The following is a 22399-nucleotide window of genomic DNA, read 5'->3' as shown; positions in this document are numbered from 1 at the left end:
TTGCACCTGCCCACAGTCCCTGGGTTTTTATAAGATGGCTTGGCCCAGGGACCACTTAATGTAAGTGTTGGGCCCATAGGGTCCATGTGATGGGCTCAAGGGGGTCACTGAGTCTTTCAGTGAATTCAGCTGGGCCTTGTAATAAAAGTTGGGCCGAACCCATGTGGTTGGTGTGTAGATCAATGCTTAGGTCCCACGCCATACAAAGAAGCCCAACTGGGCAACAGGTTGGAAACTAGTTAAACACTGAGCACTTAATGGGCCAAAAGCCCATTTCGAACTGGGCTAATATGATCACCAGTTCATAGGGCGAATCTGAGATTAGTGTTAGTAAAAGGATTGGGTCTTTGACCTTATCCACTCTAAGAGACCAAATTCAAATTAGATTTGAATTTGGTAACCTCCTGATAAGATCGGGAGTTAACTAACTTAATCTGCAGATAGGATTAAGATTAACCTCTATCCAAATACTGATTTGGATTGGGATAAATCCCAAAATATTGGGAGGTTTCTTAATCAAGAAGAAAGAGGAGAAAACCCTAACAGAAATATCGCTTTTCGAACTAGGGGGTTTGAGTAAGCAAGAAACACATCCTGCAATCTGAGATTTGATCTCTCACAGACTCCAGAGAGAAGAGACAATTCTGCCCTCTTCGTCCCTGGACTTCTCCTCCTTCAGCCGCCACCACTACCTGTTGGAAGATTGGATCTTTGCAGCAACAGGAAGTCAACAAAGCAGTTCTTGACAATAGTCTTTCAAGAAAGACAATAGGATTCGGTGTTCAAGGTTTCCAGAGGGTTCTTGTGAAGAATCCAGTGTGTAGAACGCACCCTGTTGGTTCCGTTCCATCCACAACTGTGTCATCTTCAGTAGGAGCGGATCTTGGTTACTTCTTTGGGCGTGAACACCAACTTTGGGAGATATTATTTCTCCGGATCAGGTATAATCCTTCCTGTTTCCTTTTGGTTCAGATCTGGTTTGTTTATGATTCAAGTAGGATCCTTGAATAATGTATTCTAAATTTATGGAATATGATTCCCAGTTGGAAGAAGGTAGGAAATTTTTTTTTGAAATTCGCCCCCCTTTCTGCACCTTTCTTGGCGTCCATTAGATAGATCCTACCATTCTTTCATCCCCAAGGTCCAGGGCAACACTGAAATTTTGGTCCGGTTCAGGGTTTCAAGAAAAACCCACACTACATGTACCTCAGGTCTGGCCCTGGCAGCTGAGATAAGCCACCCCAACCAAATTGGCAGTAGGGCTGTTCATAAGAATTCCCAACCCGACAAACCGACCGACCCAACCCGAGTCGGTCGGGTTTTCATCAATACCGGTCGGTTTCGGGTTGGGCAAATATATAAACCGATATATCGGGTCAGTTTCGGTTTTCTTGTGTGAAAACCGAAACCAACCTGACCCAAATTGAACTAGTCTTCTACTAGCTCGGTAGTTCCTAGTTTGAGTAGTTTTCTACTTAAGTATAACTAGTCTTCTACTAGAACTACAAGGCCCATTAGGCAATTACAATTAGAATAGGCAATCTATCCTAGTTTTTAACTTTCTATAATCTTTTTCACCAAATAGGCAACCCATTAGGCAATTACAATTAGAATTCAATTGGGTGTCCTTTTGTACATAAGCAAAATCGAAACCGACCCAAACCGACCCAACTCGACTCAAACCGACCAGGTTGGTTTGGCCTATCAGTGGGTCGGTTTGGTTTCCACCTCAGGTAACCCGACCAGGTCAAGTCAGTTGGTAAAACCCCAATAAACCGACCCAACCCGACCCATGAACACCTCTACTTGGCAGTACACCAGTGTCAGCCTTAGTAGGATAAATCTCCCCAAATCTATCCAATGGCTGTGAAGGTTCTAAACTAACACGAGCCCCATATATGTCTAGTTTAAGGGTATTACACAGAAACACACCATAATAACATGAATCAAATATGTACTTTATTCATTTACAATAAATGTCATAATGTACATTATGCTGATTGGAGCTAAGGGCATGCACTATCTAACAATTTCAAGAAGCCATTTGACCAATATTTTGATTATATGCTTGTCTTACAACTAGTATGGGAACCAATGGATTATTAGTTTGTATAAATAGTTTGATGCTATGCTTATCTTGCAATAATTTATTATTTCATTTATTTAAATATTATTTTTTAAACATTTTTATCAATACAAATAATATTTTTTAATTATTTTATTACCATTTTTGTTAAAATTAATATTTTGTTAGTTAGTATTCAATTACCAAAGCCTTTTTTTCAAGTTGTTTATAATATAAAGTATAAAAATTAGACATTTATGATCAGCTATGTAGATTACTTCATAAACTATACATGAGATACATGGAATAAAAAAATGTGGCGTGGACTACTCCACACCATGCCTACAGAATGCCACTATGGGTGTGGACTGGTATAGTCCACACAATTTGTCCACGGTTTAGAATAGTTGTAAACTGTGGTATGGTGTGGATTGGTCCCTACCACAAGGTGTGGTGTGGATCAGTCCACACCACCCAATTTCTCATCCATAGTACAAAACACCCCCTAAATGAGCACTTGATAAATATTTTGACAACTATCAAAAGTGGGTATTAATCTTTTCCAATGATAGGCTTAGAATATTTTAGGAAAAATTCCCAATTAGTACCCTGTACTTTGGGCCTAGTGCCACTTTCGTCTCTGAACTTTAAAATGCGACAATTCAGTACCTGAACTTTTAAAATATGATAATCCAATACTTAGTGTTAACTAGCTGTTAACCAACCATGTAAGTGGCATTTGAAAAAGACACAAATGCCCTTCAAGTGTCATCTAATTTTCTTTATCAACCATCCAAACATTGACAAAAAAGTAACAGTCTCATATCCTTGCCTCTCCTATTCAAGAAAGTTGGAGTCACTAAAATGCCCACTCAAACGTGACCCCAACTTTCTTGGATGGAAAAGCCAAGGATTTGGGATTGTTAATTTTTTGTCAACGCTTAGATGGTTGATGAAGAAAATTAAATAACACTTAAAGGGCATTTTGTGTTTTTTTTTTCAAATGCCATTTAACGATTGGTTAACAACTAGTTAACAGTAGGTACTAGATTATCACGTTTTAAAAGTTTGGGTATTGAATTGTCGCATTTTAAAGTTCAGGGACCAAAGTGACACTAGGCCCACAGTACATGATACTAATCGGGAAATTTCCCAATATTTGAAGGGACAAGTGTCAAAAAAGTTTCTAAGTGCTCATTTAACATGTTTATTACGTTGTGCTTAGGGGTGGATTTGAGCCAAGTCGAGCCGAATACTACTAGGCTCGAGTTTGACTCGAGACTGTTCTACAAGGCTTGAGTCAAAAATTCATAAGCTCGAGATCGGCTTGACTCGAGCTCAATTTTGAGAAAAAATATTTTATAAAAATAAAAAATCATATATAAAAATATTTTTTATTTGATATTTAAAAATTAAGAATTATAATAATTATTATATTTTTATTATATATATTATTATATTATATATTATATTAAATATCAAATATATATATATATCCGACTCGAACTTGTCTGATTTAATAATCGAACAAGTAAATTAGGCTCGAGCTCAAAGTCAAACTCGGTTGAAACCGAGCCGAACTGAATTTTTATGAACCGAGCTCGAAAGGCTCATGGAAAACTAGGCTCGTTACCACCCGTAGTTGTGCCTACTGCCTACCTCATCGAAACTGATTTCTATCTTAACTGGGATACTTTTCCTTCTGAATATTCAGTTAAATTTGGTCTGGGCCTGATAATGATCGGGTTAAATGCGTTTTCCAGTTCGTTGGGACGGGTGCAGAACAGTACAAGATATTCAGATAACCGGGTATGAACACCATTACAGAAGATGACGTAGGCAATGAGATGTTCAAATTTGTCAAAAATCAGCTTTAAGATTTGGGTGAATGACAAGAGTCCGGATCACCTGCAAACAATATACATTCCAACAACCAGCCTAATCATACCGCACGTCTTATATATGGCGGGTCCTACTTTCATGGTGTCTGTGCGGTGTTAGATTAATTTGGCAGGGTTTGGAACGTGTTTAAACCCGAGACCGAATCTGCTTCTCACACCTGGCGTTTTACAAGCGCCTTACACGCACATCCTATCATCTCCCATACTTATTTATTATTATTCAGGGAGATGTGCCTGTAAGGCGCCCATTTGTGAAGAGCAGATTCCGCCACTTGAAACCGAAGGGGAGTAATACAGTCTACGGAGAGCGTAATCCTCAATCCGCAATCACATCTCACGATCAGGACACAAAGCAAACCCTCTGCGTCCGGATCCGACGGATTTTAGTTATCCACGTAGCAAGTCAAAAGTGTCTTGTAAAACACGCAAACTAGAGCTGACTTCTGACCATTTTGCTTCCTCTATCTCCTATTCTTCACTTACAAGATGAACAATCTCGAAGATCCAACAACAATATTGTTACTTGGTGAAATTACTAAAAACCCTAGTTGGTGAGAAATTCTAATTTGAATCCCGTGTCTATTTTATAGATAGCTCGGTTCAAACGTGCTAATTCGAAAAAGTTGTGTTTGGGAGGGTTTTCTACTAGGCTCCACACGAGAACCCCATCAAAAACTAATATGGGCTTTTTGAACATCCAAATCACTGTTAAATATTAAGTTATTAAGTCTGAATAATTTTTTCCGAATACCGGTGCTCAACCACCACAGCTCGATTAACCTAACACACTCCAAATGCATATATATGCCCCCTTATAGGGCTCATAACCCGCAAGATGAAATATTTAGGGTCCGTTTGGTTTTTAATTGGAATTAGACTTGGAATCGGAATCGAAATTGTTCAGAATCAGAATCGGAATGATCTATTTTCATAGTTGTTTAGTTCAGACAGGAATGGGAATGGAAATTAAAATCAGCAAGAATGAAATTCCATTCCCAAGGTTGGGGCAGGGAATGGCCATTCCCTCCGATAGAAGAATGGTATTTCAGCAGAATTGGGAATGACATTCCAATTCCATCCAATCAAACAGTTGGAATCGGAATAGCCCATTCTGATTCCAACTCCAAACCCCTATTCTTGCAAACCAAATGGACCCTAAAACTATTGATAATAAATAGAGGAAATTTCTGATTAATACTTTGTACTTTGAGTCTAGTGCCACTTTATTCTCCAAACCTCTTTTACTCAAGAAAGTTAGGGTCAGCGGAATATTCATTGAAACATGACCCCAACTTTCTTGAATAGAAGAGGTAAGGATTTGGAATTATTCATTTTTATCAATGTTTTGATGATTGATAAAGAACTTTAGATAACACTTGAAATACATTTATATTTTTTCAAATGTCACTTAATGATAGATTAATAGTAAATACTAAATTGGCATGTTTTAAAAATTTAGATATTAAATTATGGTATTTTAAATTTTGGAGATCAAAGTAGCACTAGGCCCATAGTAATAATCGGGAATTTTCCATGCTAAATAAATTAATATAAGATGATATTGGAAAAAATAAAAGCATTTGATGTCTCCATAAATATACTGAATTTCTGTATGTTAATTTAAAATTGGCATATTGTAATTTGGAACTATTTCAGTTGAGATTACGCCAGACCCCGAATCTGGTAGCAAAAGGACAGAATCTCACTAGATTCGGACCAAACCTTCCCAATGGGGAGAAAGCCCGGTTTACCTGTCGTGCTATTCACATCCCATTTTCAGTTAGGCTCCGTTTGGGAATGATACAAATAAAGTATAAATCTTGAATCAGGATAAATATGTACTCTGGTTCAGTTTTATCAGTTTAGAATGCAATAATGCATTGACAAATGACAAAAATTACGTTCAAGATGAAATGTAAATATACATTATAAAAAATAAATAAATTAGCATTCAATGGGCTTTTATTAAAAAGGGAATATTTTTTATTGGGATTCATTTTGCAATCATTACCTTACAGTTAAAAATTTGTTTGATAAGAGGTAAATTTGTCTATACATTTGCATTGCAAAGAGGTAAATTAACCCAACTTTGCATTTACATGAATTATTTTACACTTTGCAAACTGCAATCTGCACATTTGCATCCACACTTTATTTGCATCGTTGCCAAACGGAGCATTAAGAATTAGAAGAGATACGGCAAGCAACATAGAGAGAAAGACAAAATAATACCCTACGAAAGTTCCAGCACTGGGCACAGCAGTTGAAGAAAGCAAAGCAGTCGGTCGTTTCCCTCTTCTTCGACCATGGGGTCACTTTGGCTCCTTCCTTCCATAAAAGGACGCAAGCATTCTTCCGTCTCCTAGTCCTATAAACGGACAGTTGAATTTCAAAAACCTCTTTCAAGTTTCAACAATTCGGCGTTATTTCTAGGGCTCAAAACTGACCAGAGGCCTGTACCCAGAAAATGAGAAGCAGCTTTTCTTTTCTCGGAGCCCGAATCTCCATCTCCACTGTGTTATAGGTCTCGAGCTTTCAATTCCTTAGCTTTGTTTTGTTACTGGCGCTTTTTATTTATCTCTGCTTATCTCTAAGGATTCCAAAGCAATGCCGACTTTTCCAGCATTTGCTTTGGAAAGATTACTGGAACCTAGTCCGCGAGATCCTCCTAGAACCACCTCCCTCTCTCTCAAGCAAGACAACTGCAATAACAAGAACGGGAACAGAAACGCTGACAGAACCATCAATGGCTCTGATGCGAAGAAACCGCCCCCCAGGCATATCTACATAACCCCTGCTCTGTACACGACTCCAGAGCCCGCTCCAATTCCAGTTTCTTCTTCTGCTTCGATTTCGCCTTCACCTTACGTTGTCAACCGGAAACGTCGTGATCTCCGGGTTCCAGACGCCGTGAGTCGGTTTGATGGGTTCGAAATTCGGCAGAAGCCGAAAGAAGAGGGGGATTCCGGTGGACTTGGTGGTGGCGGCAAAAGCAGCCTAATGAAGCCCATGGGTGAAGTGTCTATTAATGACCCACTTGTTGAAATCGAAGAAGAAGGAGAAGAGATGAAACAAGAAGGGTGTGAAAGTCTTACGAATGTGGAGATTGCTGCGGGTGTACAAGTATTGGATGAGGGGAGTGCTGCTGTGAGTAATGATGCTTGTGATGATTTCTTTGATCCCCGAGATTCGATGAGTGTTGCAAGCTGTAGCGAAACGGAGGATGTGCAACAACTTGCTGGGAGGCACACTCCAGTGGCTAACCAAAGCGTGTTTTATGATGCTGATGAAGGTAGGACTTAACTCATTCGATAGATAATGTTTTTTCAATGTTTCATCATATTCTTCATTATCTTCTTGAGGATTACATGCTAATGGATGGAAAGATTGCCCTAGAAACTATACATATTATGAAGTATATTAGTTTGTAAAAGCCACTGCTTCCTTTCCAATTGGATGATCATAGTCAGTTATCTTAGTATATACAGTGTTATCAATGGGGTGAAGCAATGCCTAGTCGTTTTGTCCTCTCTAGATGTAACGACCAGTTGGTGCCTAGGTGTTGGTCATGGTCGTTAAGGCCCCAAGACGAAGCTTGGGGGCAGGGAAAACCTAGTCTTGTTGGCAGTGGATTTTTTTTTTTTTTTTGTTCAATAAATCTGGCCTACGATCTCATTAAACTGAATTTTGATAGTAGTCAAGGCAATCCAGGAGTGTCGAAAATTGGGGAATATCGAGGAATTGTTATGGCGTAGCTATGTCTTAATTCTCTAGGCCTGTATAGGATATGGTGATTCTACAAGGACTGAACTGCTAGCACCTAGCAGTACTACAAGGCTTAAGATTGTCTAAGTCATTAAGCATCACGGACTTGGTGGTGTAAGTGGATTCAGAGGTGGTAGTATGATGGCTCAGAAACACCACCACCACCTCTTGGAAAAGCAGATGCATCTTGTAGGAAGCAAAGACTTCTGTGGAGATAAGAGCTGCATATAAATAGAAATAGAGAAACAAGGGGGTGCACAGAACCATGCTGTATTGAGGGATTGCCTCTCAGGACATACAGCATTCTTTTATTAAACATAATAAAAGTTTTGATCACTGTCAATCAGAGAGTACAGGGATTCAAGTAGTACTTATGACTTATGGACTTGGACTTGTACTTGGATGGAAGACATGGCCCTGGATAAAGTTTAGTAGTGTAACAGAATTAATTGAATAAACGCTAAGCATTTTGGGATTAAGGCTTTCATAGTCTGAGCTGAGTTTTGGTGTTTCTCCTACTAGTAGTGAAGGCTTACATTGTTAAGTACCATTATATGCATGCATGTTTACACAGATAGATACAAATAATCAAGTCTTTCACTTTGCATGTTTATGCATACTTTTCAAGTTCTATATAATCAAGTCAATTTGTTAAGGGTTAAAAAACGATTTAACTAATTATGGCCGATGTCTGGCTCTGGTAGTTGATTTGTATTCTTTGTTTAGATCAGTATTCCATAGAAGTTGCATGGTTTTGTGTTGATTAAGTAGCATTTTTGGAGGATTCCCATTTAATAGGTCCAATTTACTGTATTCTTTTATCCTTTTGCGTAATTTCCCCCCTAAAATGAGCTCATTCTTTACAATTTGATTCTTTCTCTCTCTCATGATTCTAAGGGTCCGTCTTAGTTTCACAATATTAGATGGTGAATATTATCTCCATGAGATAGTGAGAGTGATATTGGATTCATGGCATGAAAGCAAATATGATTTATATTTACCCAATATTCTCTTAATGACAAATGTGCATCTGTGTGTGTGTGTGATATTGAGTTTGTATCTGATGTATGCTCTTCAAATTTGAATATCTTACATGTAGAATTCTTCTCCGACGGATCTATTTCAAATGCATCTCCATATTTGTGCCGAAATATTGAGGCAGAACTGTGTGATGCAAGGGTCAATCTATTCGAGGAGATTGAGAGGCGGAAGAAAGCAGAGGATGCTCTTTCTCAAATGCGCAACCAGTGGCTGAGGATTAGAAAACATTTATCACAAGCAGGTTTATCAGTGCCTGTAAATTTGGATGCTGAAAATAATATGCAACTTGAGGTGGATGTGGCAGAGCAGTTATGTCAGGAAGTTGTTATTGCAAGGTATGTTTCGGAAGCAGTTGGAAGGGGTCAGGCTCGTGCTGAAACTGAAGCAATTGCAGAGGCATTGATTAAATCCAAGAACCAGGAAATTTCTCGTCTGCAGGACAGATTACAATACTATGAAATAGTTAATCATGAAATGTCTCAGAGGAATCAGGAAGGTATGGGTTACATTTCTTTCCTTGGATTTTCTGTTCTGGAATGAGCATATCATGTTTGGGATGGGGTGTCAGATTGCCAGTAACCTTCCTTCTGGATTATAAATATTTCCTAACATCATCTCTTACTTCAATATTGATAAAAAAATCTCCTACTTAATATTTTTATTAATTTTCCATGGAATGGATATAAGCTTTATGTACATCTTCCTGTTTTGCACGGTTTTCATGGATGTGCTGGTCTGCATGCCAAAATCTGGCATTACCTAAAATATTTCTTTGCTATTTGTACGAGCATGGGGAATTCCTTGTTCATAGCATGAAGTTATGGAGATTCTTCAATGTCATAGACACACCATTTACATTTTCTGAAAAAGTTCATCCAGCCTTAATGATGTAGCTGCACAATCAATTGCCAACAACTGACTGTGTACTGCCTAATGGTCCTTGGTCCATTAGATATGCAATTAAGAAGCAAAAGGCTCTGGCCTTATCTTTGCACCCCTTTTCAGTTTGAATACCTTATTGACTGATAACCTATATGATGCCTTTATTGGGGAAGGGGTCTCAAGGTCTGATTTGGGTTGAAGGCTCGAGGTCCAGTGTCTAATTTGTCAATTGCTGTGTGATGTTATATTATTATTTGGTAAGTGCCTTTGTTGTATTAATGATCAATTTTTTGAATGATTAAAAACCAGTGCTGTTGTATTGGTTCCTCACTTCCCAAGCATTTTTTTAGTGACAAAAATGCTGAAATTATATTAAGATAAACTAGTTAGGGACCTGTGTGATGCATGGGGTTTGTTAAGAAAAATTGATGAAGGAGCTCTATGATGTTCTAAAGCTTTTTGTTCAAACAGAAAATACTGACCTATTAAGAGGAGCCACTAATTGATAATTTATGGCCGTTCTCTCAGAATTTAACACTAATTAGGCTTAGACATCAGGCATGAATAACCATGTCTTTCCCTTTTCTGGAAATTACTTAGGTTTACCATTGAGGGGAAATCCAAGGTCAAAGGTTTTCTGGTACCCACTTTTGGAAAGATATGAAAAAAAAAAGAGGGTGGAAAAGGAACCATATCTCACTGGGGGTAGTCAATGAAATCTACACTTCAAATTACCTACTAAGCTGGCAAGCCAGATTGAAAAGATCATGAGAGAAATTCTTTTGGAGCTAGGTGACCCAAAAAAGGATCACTTGGTAATGGGGAGTGGTTTCAAGGAAGAAAGATAGCGTTGTTAGGAAAATGGTTATGGAGATTTTCCCAAGAGCAAGAAAGATTGTGGCACAGAATGATAGAAGGTATCCATGGATTGGCAGCTAATGGATGTGATGTTAGTCCCAACCCTAGGGCTTCTTGCTTCATGGAAAGACATTATTGGAGTACTACTGTTTTTTCTCCTTTTTTTTTTAATTGGAAACGGTAACTTCATTACTGTTTTTTCTCCTTTCATTAGGTATGATGCTTGCATGGGCAATAAAGTTCTTTTTTGGGAGGATATTTAGATTGGGGACACTCCTCTTAAGGACAGTTCCTAATCATCTATTCCCTTTTCTTTGAACAAATTTAAAGCCATTTCTTATTTACGTCTCTATGGGGATTCTTGGGATTTGGGCTCGAGAAGAGGTTTGGGGACTCAAAAGTGGGCATTGCTAGATAAAGTATTTATCTAGATATACAAGATCTTAAATACAAAATCTAAGACTAAATAACTCAAAAGCTTCCATTTCTATTGTTGGATTTATAATTTATCACATGGATTTTTGGGATGGTGAATTGTTTTATATCCCGTAGTTTCGGACCATGGGCCGAGCCAGGGATCACAACTCCTTCTACCCATCCTGTATGTTGTCCTTTTCGTTTCGTGTTGTAATAGATTTTTTTTTTCTACGAGATTATACAAAAAATATTCTTCGTAAGGGAACAAATATTTATCTTCCTAATGATAATTTGTACACGACATAAATAGAAACCTCTCTTTCTATTTATAATTGAAGAAGGGGTTCCCTCATATATAGCAAAGTGATGCCCCACATTCCCACAAAATAGAATCATTTCTTGTAGATGAACTTTTCTCTTTTAAATTCGGTGTTTTTGGATCAGTCTTGTCTTGATAGTAGAATTTGGTCAAAGTCCTCTTTGAGTTGTTTTCTTCCTCTTCGTTCTTTAATGCTTTGTCGTAGTCTAATAACTTGGCTATCTCTTTTCCTGTTGAAGAAGTGTGGTGTGCTCTAGGGCTTTTCGTTAGGAAGTGGTTCTCTAAAAAAATCAATACTTTAGATGTGCTTCAAAGAAAGAGATCAAATTAGTGTTTATCCCCACGTCTATAGCCCTTTTTTGAATAGTGATAAGAGTGAGACAGTGAACCATCTATTAATATCATGTCCATTTGTTACTCATATTTGGGATTGGTTCTCCTCTCTCTTTGGTTGCAGGTGGACTCCTCCATCGGATGTGGTGGACGTTTTCTTTGATCAATAACAAATAACCATTAAAGATTAAACTTTTAAGTACATGAAGGGGGAGATAAACTATATTAACTCCCTCAATAGAAACTAAAGTCCACCCAAAAAGAAAATGAAAAGTACAAATAGAAATGATTATGTGGCGGACCTTTTTGACTTGAGCTGCTTATGACAATCGAGGAAGAGGGGAAGGGTGATGTAGAGAATAATGAGAGCAGCTATTATTTGGGTGATTTCGTAAAGAGAAATAATGGGATCTTCCAAGGGCAAGGAAAAAAAATCAAAAGATGATCTTATATAGAAGGAATTATCATCAAGGTCATACATTGACTGAAAACTTTGGATCTCTTCAAGGCTTCTTCCGTAGCTGACTTCTTTAGAGGCTGGAGTGCAGTAGTGGGTTCCTCTTCCTCATCTCTTGCTTCTCTATAAGTAACCCTGGTCCCCCTGGAGTTGGGGGTGTTTTTTAGAGATGTGGAAGGAAGAATTTGGCCCTTTTCTTGGATCCAATTGGGATGGGTGACACTTAGAGCAGAAGTGGCGGTGCTACTGCAAAGGCTCAGAATGGCTAAACAGTTGGGGTTTCAACAGTTAGAAGTGGAATGCAATTCAAAGTTGATAATAGGATGGATGCATATGAATAGCTTGGGTACTTGGTCCTTTAGACAACCTGTAAAGGAAGTTATGAACCTAACAAGGGAGCTTGGAGTACAGTTTAAATGGAATAGAAGGTCAGAAAATGGTTTGGCTGACACATTAGCAAAGCAAGGAGTTAATAGGGAGACTTTGTTTTGGGCATGTTTGTAAGACTTGTGTTATGAAGGGTCACCTTCCTCTTTGAAGGGTGATAGTTGTAATTTTTTTCCTTTTTAGTTAATGAAAGTTACCGTTTCCTATAAAAAAATTTAGATGATGATAATATAAAAATAATTTTTAATTTTGACACTTATTCTTGTTTAATATGATGAATATATCATTATATAAGATTTGAGATATTCCCAAATGCTTTCTACAATATTTCTGATTTTTTTTCTTTTTTTTGTATTTTTATGTTTTCTTCAATTTTTATTATTTAATTATGACTACAAGGGTTAACACAATTGACCTGAAATGTTGAACCATTAACCCACAATCAAATAAGAAAACCTTTCATTTTTGGAGGTTTTAAATTTTGCATTTCATTTCCAGCATCAATAAAAGTAATTCTTGTTTATCAAACTTACTTTTGCTTTATTATGATTAATATAAGATATTATAGACACGCCCAAAATTTTCATACATTTTTTATTTTTTGTATTTATCTCTATTTAAAAAAAAATATTATTTAACACATAATGGGTTACCCAAAACCAGGTTGGAAGAATGGTTTCATTTTTTGGTTGGTTTTAAAAGACATGGGTTTTATATTGTTGTATTGGATATAGATCTAATTAGAATTATTTATTGTTACAAGTAGCAGTTCAAGTTGCATGTTCTGCCCTCAAAATTAGAGAGGGACCAAAAGGGGTATTTTAATAAAAAATAAAAGTTCCACAAGCTCATTTGCACTTTTTAACGGTAGTGTAGATATAGATATAGATTTATGAGTTATAAAATATTAAACCTTTTTAGTTTTCTTTAAAAACAATAAAGTGGACATGGATTAAATCCACATCCAATAGGATTCCGATTCAGTTTCCAGTTTTCAATAATTAGATTGGATTTAGGTGTGACTGGATCAGATCCAAACCTGACCCATCTACAGCCCTAAGTGAAACCACTTACCACTAGCTAATCTCTTGTTCCTCTATATACAATTTAGACACATCTTTATTTGGTTCTGAGTGGGCAATGCCAGTACATATTGACTTCCCTTGTGGTATTCTCCTATCACATAAGACTGGATGCACCCTACCCATTTTGCCCATCGCAGATAAATCTATGGACATCTCTCCTCAATTTCTCCGTTGTCATGGATTATTGAACCAACAACCAAGTTAATAAAAGGTGTCACATTGAGATGCCTCTTGGTCTCAAATCTTAATTGTACCTTGATTTCCACTCCATTATTATTAAATTTACATACCATGTATTCTGCTCTCACCTCTTGTTTCAAGGACATGAAATTTAATTTTGCATTTAATCTCTTTCTAGTTTAATCAATTAGTACTATTCCATGGATTTAAAATCTTCTTAGCATTATCTTGTTCTATATACAAATGGACTCAAAACTATTTATCTGTGTCAGCTACCAATGGAAATTCTTCTTTATTTAACATTTGTTTAGAGTAGTTTCTTCAAGTAATTTTCATGTGTAGTGTTGTTAATACTAGACGCTGATTGGCCACTACTGACTCAGGGTTTGGTGTGCAATCCATGTGTAATTGTTAATGTTACCATAAGGATTATTACATCCAGATTTGTCAATCTTGGTTCTGCTCACGTTTACGTTTAATGGGGCATTTGGCAGAGATAGCACGAAGGAAGCAGTACAGGAGAAAGATGCAGCGGAGATGGATATGGAGTTGCGTAGGCATGTCCATCATCCTTGGAACTTCTATGCTTGCTTACAAATGCCTTCCGCACGCTAAGAATCATTTGGCAGTGACCTTGAGTGACTTCTCTGATTCTTCTCTAAACACAAAAAAACCTACCTGAGTTGTTCCTTTTCGCTTTGTGTTTGCCCCTTTCAATCGTATTCTACCTACTCTGATCTGAACACAATTACGCCACCAAGCTTTATATTGAAGCCGTGATGCTTCCAAAAGATTTCCTTAAGATATGATGTACCCAAATGCATTTTATGTTAAACTAGGTAGTGAATAGTTACTGTTGACCGTGGGCAGAGATGAACCAGAATTTTTGAGGTTGTTTAGGACTTTAGATGCTTAGACCTTTTCTGTTAGGGACTTGGGGCATGGGATTTTAGAAGTTGGTATTGGTGGTAATGTGATACTAATCCTTTGTATTTTTATTTTATTTTTTTGTGGGGGGGTTGTAATAGGCAAATTTCTGGGTTTGAGTAAAAAACCGAGTTGATGAATTTTTTATGGGACAGGAGCTTCTAACCTTCTTTTTTTTTTTTTTTTTCCATTTTAGCACATGAAATCTTTATCATCTTTTTCTTGAAGATATCCTCTTTTTTACTTCTTTATAAAACCTGTCATATGATTATGGTTATTGTAAGCACAAATTTATAACAAAAGGGGAAAAACAGAAAAAGAAATAAGAAGAGCGGTATGTATTCATTCTTCATCTCTTCTGTTTTACCAAAAAATGATCATGTACTCTTTCTTTCCGGATATCTGGCTATCCCTACATAGCTGCAAAATGCAATTAGGCAGTCATTAGTCTCCTCTCTGGATGGAGTATAAGAACACCTAATACGCGTGTAAACCTTGCGTGCTGGCTGGCTGCGAGTCCTGTGGCATTTACATGTTTGGGTTTATGACGTATTGTGTGCTCTTTTCGGTTATATGGTCTATGGAGTGTTGGAAGGTTGGTTTTTTATGCCCATCTCCCAGGTGGGTAGCCTTTCCACTTAGGGGTGTCAAAAACTCAAAATATTATCGCTGTGTTTGGTTACAATGCAAATAAATTTGCACTGATGAAAAATCATGGCAGTGTAAATGATTTGATTGTAAATTTTGGCATATTTTTGTTTCAAATTTTAGTTTATTTTGTCTGACCGCAATACAAATGAAGTAAATTAAGGCATGACACAGAATAAAGTAAATTTTAAAATAAAATTAAACAATAATTTGCATTTTTTACATTTACACTCATGCATTTGTATTGGTGCAAATAAATTTGCACTGCAACCAAACACAGCTTATAGAATAAAATTGTCGAAATTTATGGGCAAAAAGCCAATTGATTTTGTCATTCAGTTGATAGGATCTTTGACTTGTTGGGAGGACTGGGGGTATTATAAAACAAAATTGTCTCTTTAACAATGAAATTTAAGGGTAAAAATGAACAATTGTTATTGTAGATAAAATTTATGGTCAAAGTAATATGGGTAAATACGCATCAAACTTATCTACGTAAATGCATTTACTTATGAAATTAATTTATCGAAAAAGAAAATGAAGATTTGAGTGCTCAAGTCAATTGTTCCCACAAAACTCTACAATTCACCTCGCACACGAAGGGCTCATTTAAAAATCTCTGGCTAGTTTAGGCATCAAATGGTGAGCAGTGCATTTGAATTGAAGGCACTTGCCACTTGGTTAACTTTCTGTTGGTAAAGATTTCCATTCAAGCCATTTCCGGCTTCCGGGTTCCACCAAAAGAAGCAAAAGAAAATTCATAATATTAATAGAAAAAATTAATTACTTTTTATTAAATTATTTAAATATATTCTATGGTTTTCACATTTAACCAATAATATTATTAGGGAAGATTAAAAGGCAAAAATGCCCTTAACTTTTTAAAGTTTCAAGACATGCACTTGACTATTTTTCAAAACAAACATCATTCTCTTTAAAGAGTTTTAACTTTACCACATTTTTATCTGTCTAATTTTCTTCGTCAAAAAGAAATGGGTGGTGTGTTTTACCCCCAATAGTTAGTTGTTTTGCACCGTAGACAAAAATGGGTGGGCTGATCCACACTCTATCTCCATGGGTGTTCTGCAAGGTGTGGTGCATTTTAGTCCATACTTTGTGTTTGATTTCATGCATCTCAACTACAACATTTAAGATAACCTATGCCATTAATAATTAATTAAATTAATATTAATAATAATTAATAATATTAAATAACAAATAATGATATTAATGATAAACTAGATAGTTGTCTGTTAAGAAAAAGAAGAAAAAAATTAAGAAATGGGAAAAAGGAAGGGAAGGAATGAGGGAGGGAAGGAAAGAAAGAAAGAAGAAGGCGATGTTCACCTGTAATGGTGATAGTGACAACGGTGACAATAACGGTGATGGAGGCCTCTATCTTTGATTAGAGATCTGAGATCTCGTCTCTCTCTTTCTCTGATCTCAGATTTTTTTACTTCTCTTTCTCTTTAATCTCTCTCTCCCTCCAATCTTTTTCTCTCTCAGATTTCAGTGATCTTAGATTGGAGGTCGTGTCTCAGTTCTCCCATCTCTCAACCTCTTTTTTTCTTTCTTTTTTTTTTTATAAATAATTGTAAGAAAAATTAAATGGTTTTTCTTAAACTACAAACCGCTGTCTTAGTCGAACGGTTTAGCGGTTCGACCATCCGAGTCAGCGATTCTTTGACCAATTCAATAGTTTTTTTTTTCAAAAGAATGATCAAATCTAAAAACAGATCCAAATATATGACCAGTTCTTGGATCAAACAATTCGACCATCCACTTCAGTTTTTAAAACAGTGGTTGATAGGATCTGTAGGAGGTTGCAAGTGTTAAGGGGAGGGGTAGGGGTGGATTCGAGCCAAATTGAACTGAATAGCTAGCTATTCGAGCTAGAACCTTGAGCTCGAGCACAGTTCAAGTCAAAAGCTTGTAAGTTTGAGCTCGACTTGAGAAAAATGTTTTATAAAAATAAAAAAAAAAATATAATCTTTTTTTATTTGATATTTAAAAATTAAAAATTATAATAATTAATTATTATTATATATATAAATAAAGTATTATTATATAATATTTTATTATATATATTATTTTCTATAATTTTATATTATTATTATTGTTATGATTATTATTATTATTATTATTATTATTATTATTATTATTCTGTAGATATCCGAGTCGGCTTGCAAGCCTCATGAGCCGAACTTTATTAGGCTTGAACTCGGCTCGATTAATAAACGAGCTTGTAAATTGAACTTGAACTCGACTCGATTAATAAACGAACTTGTAAATTGAACTTGAACTCGACTCGAAGCTCAATTAAAGCCGAGCCGATCCAAGATTTTAACGGAGCTCTTCCTCGGCTCATGGCCACCCCTAGGGAGGGGAATGGGGTAGAAACCCCACCCCCTGATTGTGTAGCCCCATGAAAATGTTACTACAAATTACTAACGATATTATCAACACAAGCCCAACCTTCTTTATTTGTAATGGGAGACTGCAATGGCAATTTCTCTTCCCTCTTCTTCTAGCATCTCTACCTTCTCCGTGACACTAGAGACGAACCTTCTTATTTAGTTAATTTCCTGTCGTTCATAGAAACCTTTTCTAGCCTAAAGCAGTCCCTGTCTCCGTCTGTAGACATTACCTATTAAAGAAGAAATTTTGGGGGGAGTGTTAGATATGATTGATTTTAGCAAAAGTGGTTTTTATAGTTCATTCCACCATTAGGGTGGAATTTAGATTTCTAAGGTTGGACTGAATCCTAACCGTGAATTAATGTCAAATTCACGATAGGATGCGGTTTATAGGGAGGGGGTTGCAATTTTAGATTTCTGAGATGGATTGCAGTCAACTTATCCCTTTAGCAAAATGATATCCTTACTGATTGAACGGTGCATGGTGCAAAGGGCATGTCCTTCTCACTCCAGTTATTGGATTGAAACCAAATCTCTGACTGGGGATGATATCAACCAGAAAACCCTCTTCTTTCTCTGCTGTTCTCGACATTTGCCCATTCATGCGAGGCGCTTCATTGCACTAAGACTCTGTCGCTTCGCTTCTTAGATCCATTTGCCGGAAAACGCCCATCTCGTCATCTTCGGTAAGTCCAATAATCTCTCACCCACATCTTCTCTTTTGGTGCGAAGATCACGCATCTTTCATCTTCTCCCAAGGTCCAATAATCTCTCTCTCTTAGGCATGAAACTTAATCTCTATATAGCTAGCTTTTCAAACCAATCACCTTCTCATATGTCATTGTGAATTGTTAGTTTCGTAGTCATTACCTGCAAGAGCTTTGGGAAAACCAACCTCGAGGGCATTTCCCTTGGACATTGGTCTCTTAATGGTTTGACCAAGACTTACCCAGGTTTGAGCAAAACGAACGAGTCACTCGTAAAAGAAGATTATGTCATTATGATGTCGATTTTTTGGGGCATTTACTAAAATAAATTAAACCTCCCCTAGGCTTCTGACAATCATAATACCCTCCCATGAGAGGTTTCATTTTCATAAAAACCTCCCTTTTACCTTATCAAAAAGCCTGCAGTTGCCTCCCTTTCATCTTTCAGATTTACCCTTCTAAACCTCTCTAGACATTAGTAAAATTACTTTATTCTTTTCAATCTAACTTGGAGATCTCTTCCGGGATATTTTACTAAATTTTCATCTAAATTGATAGATATAAGGGTAAAATAAATACTTTTTTCTAAAATTAATGCATTAGACCAATATTTTTGGTCAATACTATTGGAGAGATTTTTTACAAAAGTGAAACCACAGGGAGGTTTTTATGATTTTTAGAAATCTCAGGGGAGCTTTTTATATTTTACATTAAAAAAGTAATAAGATAAGAACAGCCGGCCCTAAGGGCTAAGGCTTCGCTAACTAAGGGCTTGTTTGTATCAAATAAGGCTGCCTAGTATGATATAGTTAAGTAATTTTAGAAATCATAAGATATATATTTAATTAATTAATCCTATTTGTTTTATTTGTTTTTAGCTGTAATCACAGTCCCACCCCCAGCCGTCTCAACTCTCAAGGAAAGATCCTAGAAATTAAAAGGAAATTTGAAAACACGTGAAAAAAGCGCCAGCTGATAGGTCTGAAAAACTCTGACAAATTTGAAAATGAAGAGAAGACTTGGTCGAAGAAGAAGCGGGTCCCGATCACCTACCACCAAAATACATTCCAACACCCTCTGGCATTGCATTGCAAATCTCATACATGATGAATCTCAGTATCATTGTAAGATGTGCGATGTGCGGTGTCAGATCATGTTGGTAGAGGTTAGAATGTATTCTGTTGGGAAGAAGAGATCCCAATTCCAATTTAAGAGTAACAAGTGAGAATTGAGAATTCCCAACAGATTCCCACCCACATGGCGGATGGCGCGCACACACACACGTAAGCGGGGCTAACTCAAGTCCCAAACTAAACACGCAGTCTTCCAGGACTCTCAAGTCTCACCTACCACCACTACCCTCTTCAATCCTCACGAGCGGGCATCAGTCATTAGTCGTCACCAACCAACTCCCCCTTTGGAAGGTAGAAACGTCTATAAATATCTTCACCTGTCCTTCCCTCAGTTTCAGCCAGGGATCCCTCAACGATCTCTGCGCATATCCCATAACTATCCGAGTTCTATCAACAAAATTCCTCCCATCTGTTTGTGTTTGTTAGAACTCGGAATTTCAATCTCTGTCTGATTTTCTTATATTCTTCCTATCCTCTAGCTAGGCCTGATTTGGTGGGTGTTCTAACTCTAAACTCTAAAGATGGCAATTAGAATTCCAGTTTCCTCGTATCCCCACAATATCATCAACACCAACATCCGTAGTCGTAGCAGTAGCTGCTGCTCCGATGTCAAATCGTCTGCAAGTAGTATTCGTAGTAAAGCGATTACGTCCAGCCTAAAGCAGCAAAGGAAACTAAAGGAGAAAAACTTCGATCTCGATCTACTCCCTCACCTCTCTCCACTGCAACAGACGGAGGAGATCGCTTCTTCCTTCGATCTCGACGTGGTAGTTCACGAGCTCGAACGTCTCTTCAACCAGCCCGGAGCCTACCCTCCCCATCCTTACCTCCCTGGTCCCTCCAGCCCCTCCACCTCTCCTGGCTTCTCCGGCCATCCCGTCCGCGTCGCTTATCAAGGCGTCCGCGGCTCATACTGCCAAGAAGCTGCCGTCAAGGCCTTCTCCCCCGTCTGCAATGCCTTCCCCTGCATCCACATGGAGGACGCCTTCCAGGCTCTGGAGGATCGCACTGCGGATCGCGCAATTGTCCCCACCGAGAACTCCATCGATGGCACCATCGACCGCAACTTCGATCTCTTGCTCCGTCACGACAACGTCGAGATAGCTGGAGAGCTAATCCTCCCCGTGAACCACTGCCTACTAGCCGTCCCCGGTGCTTGCAGATCCGATCTCAAACGGATTGTAAGCCACCCCCAGGCGCTGAGCCACTGTAAGACCAAGCTCGAATTAATGGCTCTAGATGTGGACGAGGTCCCGAACGCCGCCGAAGCAGCTAGGTTCGTATCGGAGAATGGGATCTCCGATACGGCCGTGATCGGGAGCGTGATAGCGGCGAAGGAATTCGGTTTGCAAGTTATCGAGCAGAATTTTCAGGATCAGATCGGAAACTTTAATCGGTTCTTGCAGTTGGGGTTGAGACCAGTATTGCCTGGGAGAAGAGATAAGTCTCCGTCGGGTACCTGGAAAACGACCGTCGCGTTTTCTTTGGAGAAGGGGGTTTCGGATCTGTTTCGAGCGCTCTGGCATTTCGAGAGCCGGAATATAGCGGTTACAAGAGTGGAGCATCGGCCCAACCAATTGAATCCGGTGAGGGCGGTCAAGAAGGAGACGGGAACCATCAGATATTTCGAATACATTTTTATCTTGGACTTGGAAGGCAAAGTGTCGGATCCGGGTCTGAAGGAGGCCTTGATCCAGTTGGATGAGATATCGGGATTCTGCCGTGTTTTGGGGAGTTACAGCTGCACCTGACCCGATTAACTTGCATAAGGATTAGGGTTACTTGAATTGAATTTTCAGTATTTTCTGTTTTGCCGTTGCCGATGAGTCATTCCCAAAACTTTTATCGCTTATCAGAAGAAGCTCCGTGACGGTGAGTGATTGCATCTGTAAAGTGTATATATACATCACATGTACATCTATGTAGTCTGGACTGGAAGAGATCAAACTTTATATGGATTTGATGAGATTGAAATTGAACAGATGATGTTCCAGCTGCTTAATTGCTTCACCTAAGAACAACCAAGCTGGAGTGAAGGTCTTTCATTAGATTTCTTTCTCTTTAAATTATATATTTCAACATTTTTTTCATTATTATTATTTTATTTCAATTATCAAATTCTTCGACAAGGGTTTGTTAATTAAGTTGTAGCCTTGGATGTACCTTGAGATATTACTCAAAGCATATTATCATTGCCAATGCCACAAGAGAAAGAGCCCATATGACTATGAAAACAGTGCCCAAGCGACCGACCATCTCAGGTTACCGATGAGAGAAAGCTCATATGGGAATGTAAATGGAGAAAGATTATAAAGTGTCTATTTGGTTTGATCGGAATTGGAATGTTTCATTTCTATAATTTGGTTGGTTCAGACAAATATCGAAATCGGAATTAGAATAAGCTATAATGGGATCTTAATTTTTCAAAGTAAGGGGAGAGAATGATCGAGAGATATAAATGAGATTTTGATTTCATTTAATTAAACAGTTGAAATTGGAATGATATATTCCGATTTTGATTCCAAACTCTTATTCCTTGAATGCGGAAAAAAGTAGAAAAAGGGAGGAAAAGATAGGGAAAGGTTGGGAAGAGCTATTCAAGGATTGACAATGATTGTCGGTATCATAGATAAATGAACCCGGCCCGAGAAAAGCATACAAGAGATAGAAGGCGGGGTTCTAATTCCTATATAACAGGTTCTTCCAATCGTTATATGCGTAAATAAGTTAAATAGATAGCAAATTAAGGACAGATGTAAAAAAGAGAGGAAGATAGTGTGAAGGAATAACTTACTGATCGGATCTAGTAGAAGAGCTTGTTCTCAAGTGGTTGTATTCTCAAATCTCAACTGAAAACGATTCAACAAAAACAGCTGT

At 37.8% G+C, this 22399-nt stretch overlaps 1 protein-coding gene and 1 pseudogene across 2 annotated transcripts; both read left to right on the top strand.

The window, feature by feature from the left end:
* Positions 1–6108: 6108 nt before the first annotated feature.
* Positions 6109–14844, top strand: LOC148860865 (uncharacterized). Of its 2 annotated transcripts, none has more exons than XM_088984326.1 (3): positions 6109–7258; positions 8831–9268; positions 14185–14844. In XM_088984326.1, exons 1-3 carry the CDS (start codon positions 6574–6576, stop codon positions 14370–14372), a joined length of 1311 nt encoding a protein of 436 aa, XP_088840452.1. In that variant the 5' UTR covers positions 6109–6573; the 3' UTR covers positions 14373–14844. The 2 variants fall into 2 exon arrangements, with proteins under 2 accessions (XP_088840452.1, XP_088840453.1); XM_088984327.1 differs by having other exon boundaries at positions 6219–7258; positions 14074–14764.
* Positions 14845–20043: 5199 nt separating this feature from the next.
* On the top strand, positions 20044–21273 carry LOC148860864 (arogenate dehydratase/prephenate dehydratase 2, chloroplastic pseudogene; annotated as a pseudogene).
* The last annotated feature ends 1126 nt before the right edge of the window (positions 21274–22399 follow it).

This window comes from Nelumbo lutea, chromosome 4, assembly GCF_056320005.1.
Source record: "Nelumbo lutea isolate HS-2025 chromosome 4, American lotus-T2T, whole genome shotgun sequence".
Lineage (NCBI taxonomy): Eukaryota > Viridiplantae > Streptophyta > Magnoliopsida > Proteales > Nelumbonaceae > Nelumbo > Nelumbo lutea.
This window is presented reverse-complemented; position numbering and strand designations above follow the sequence as displayed.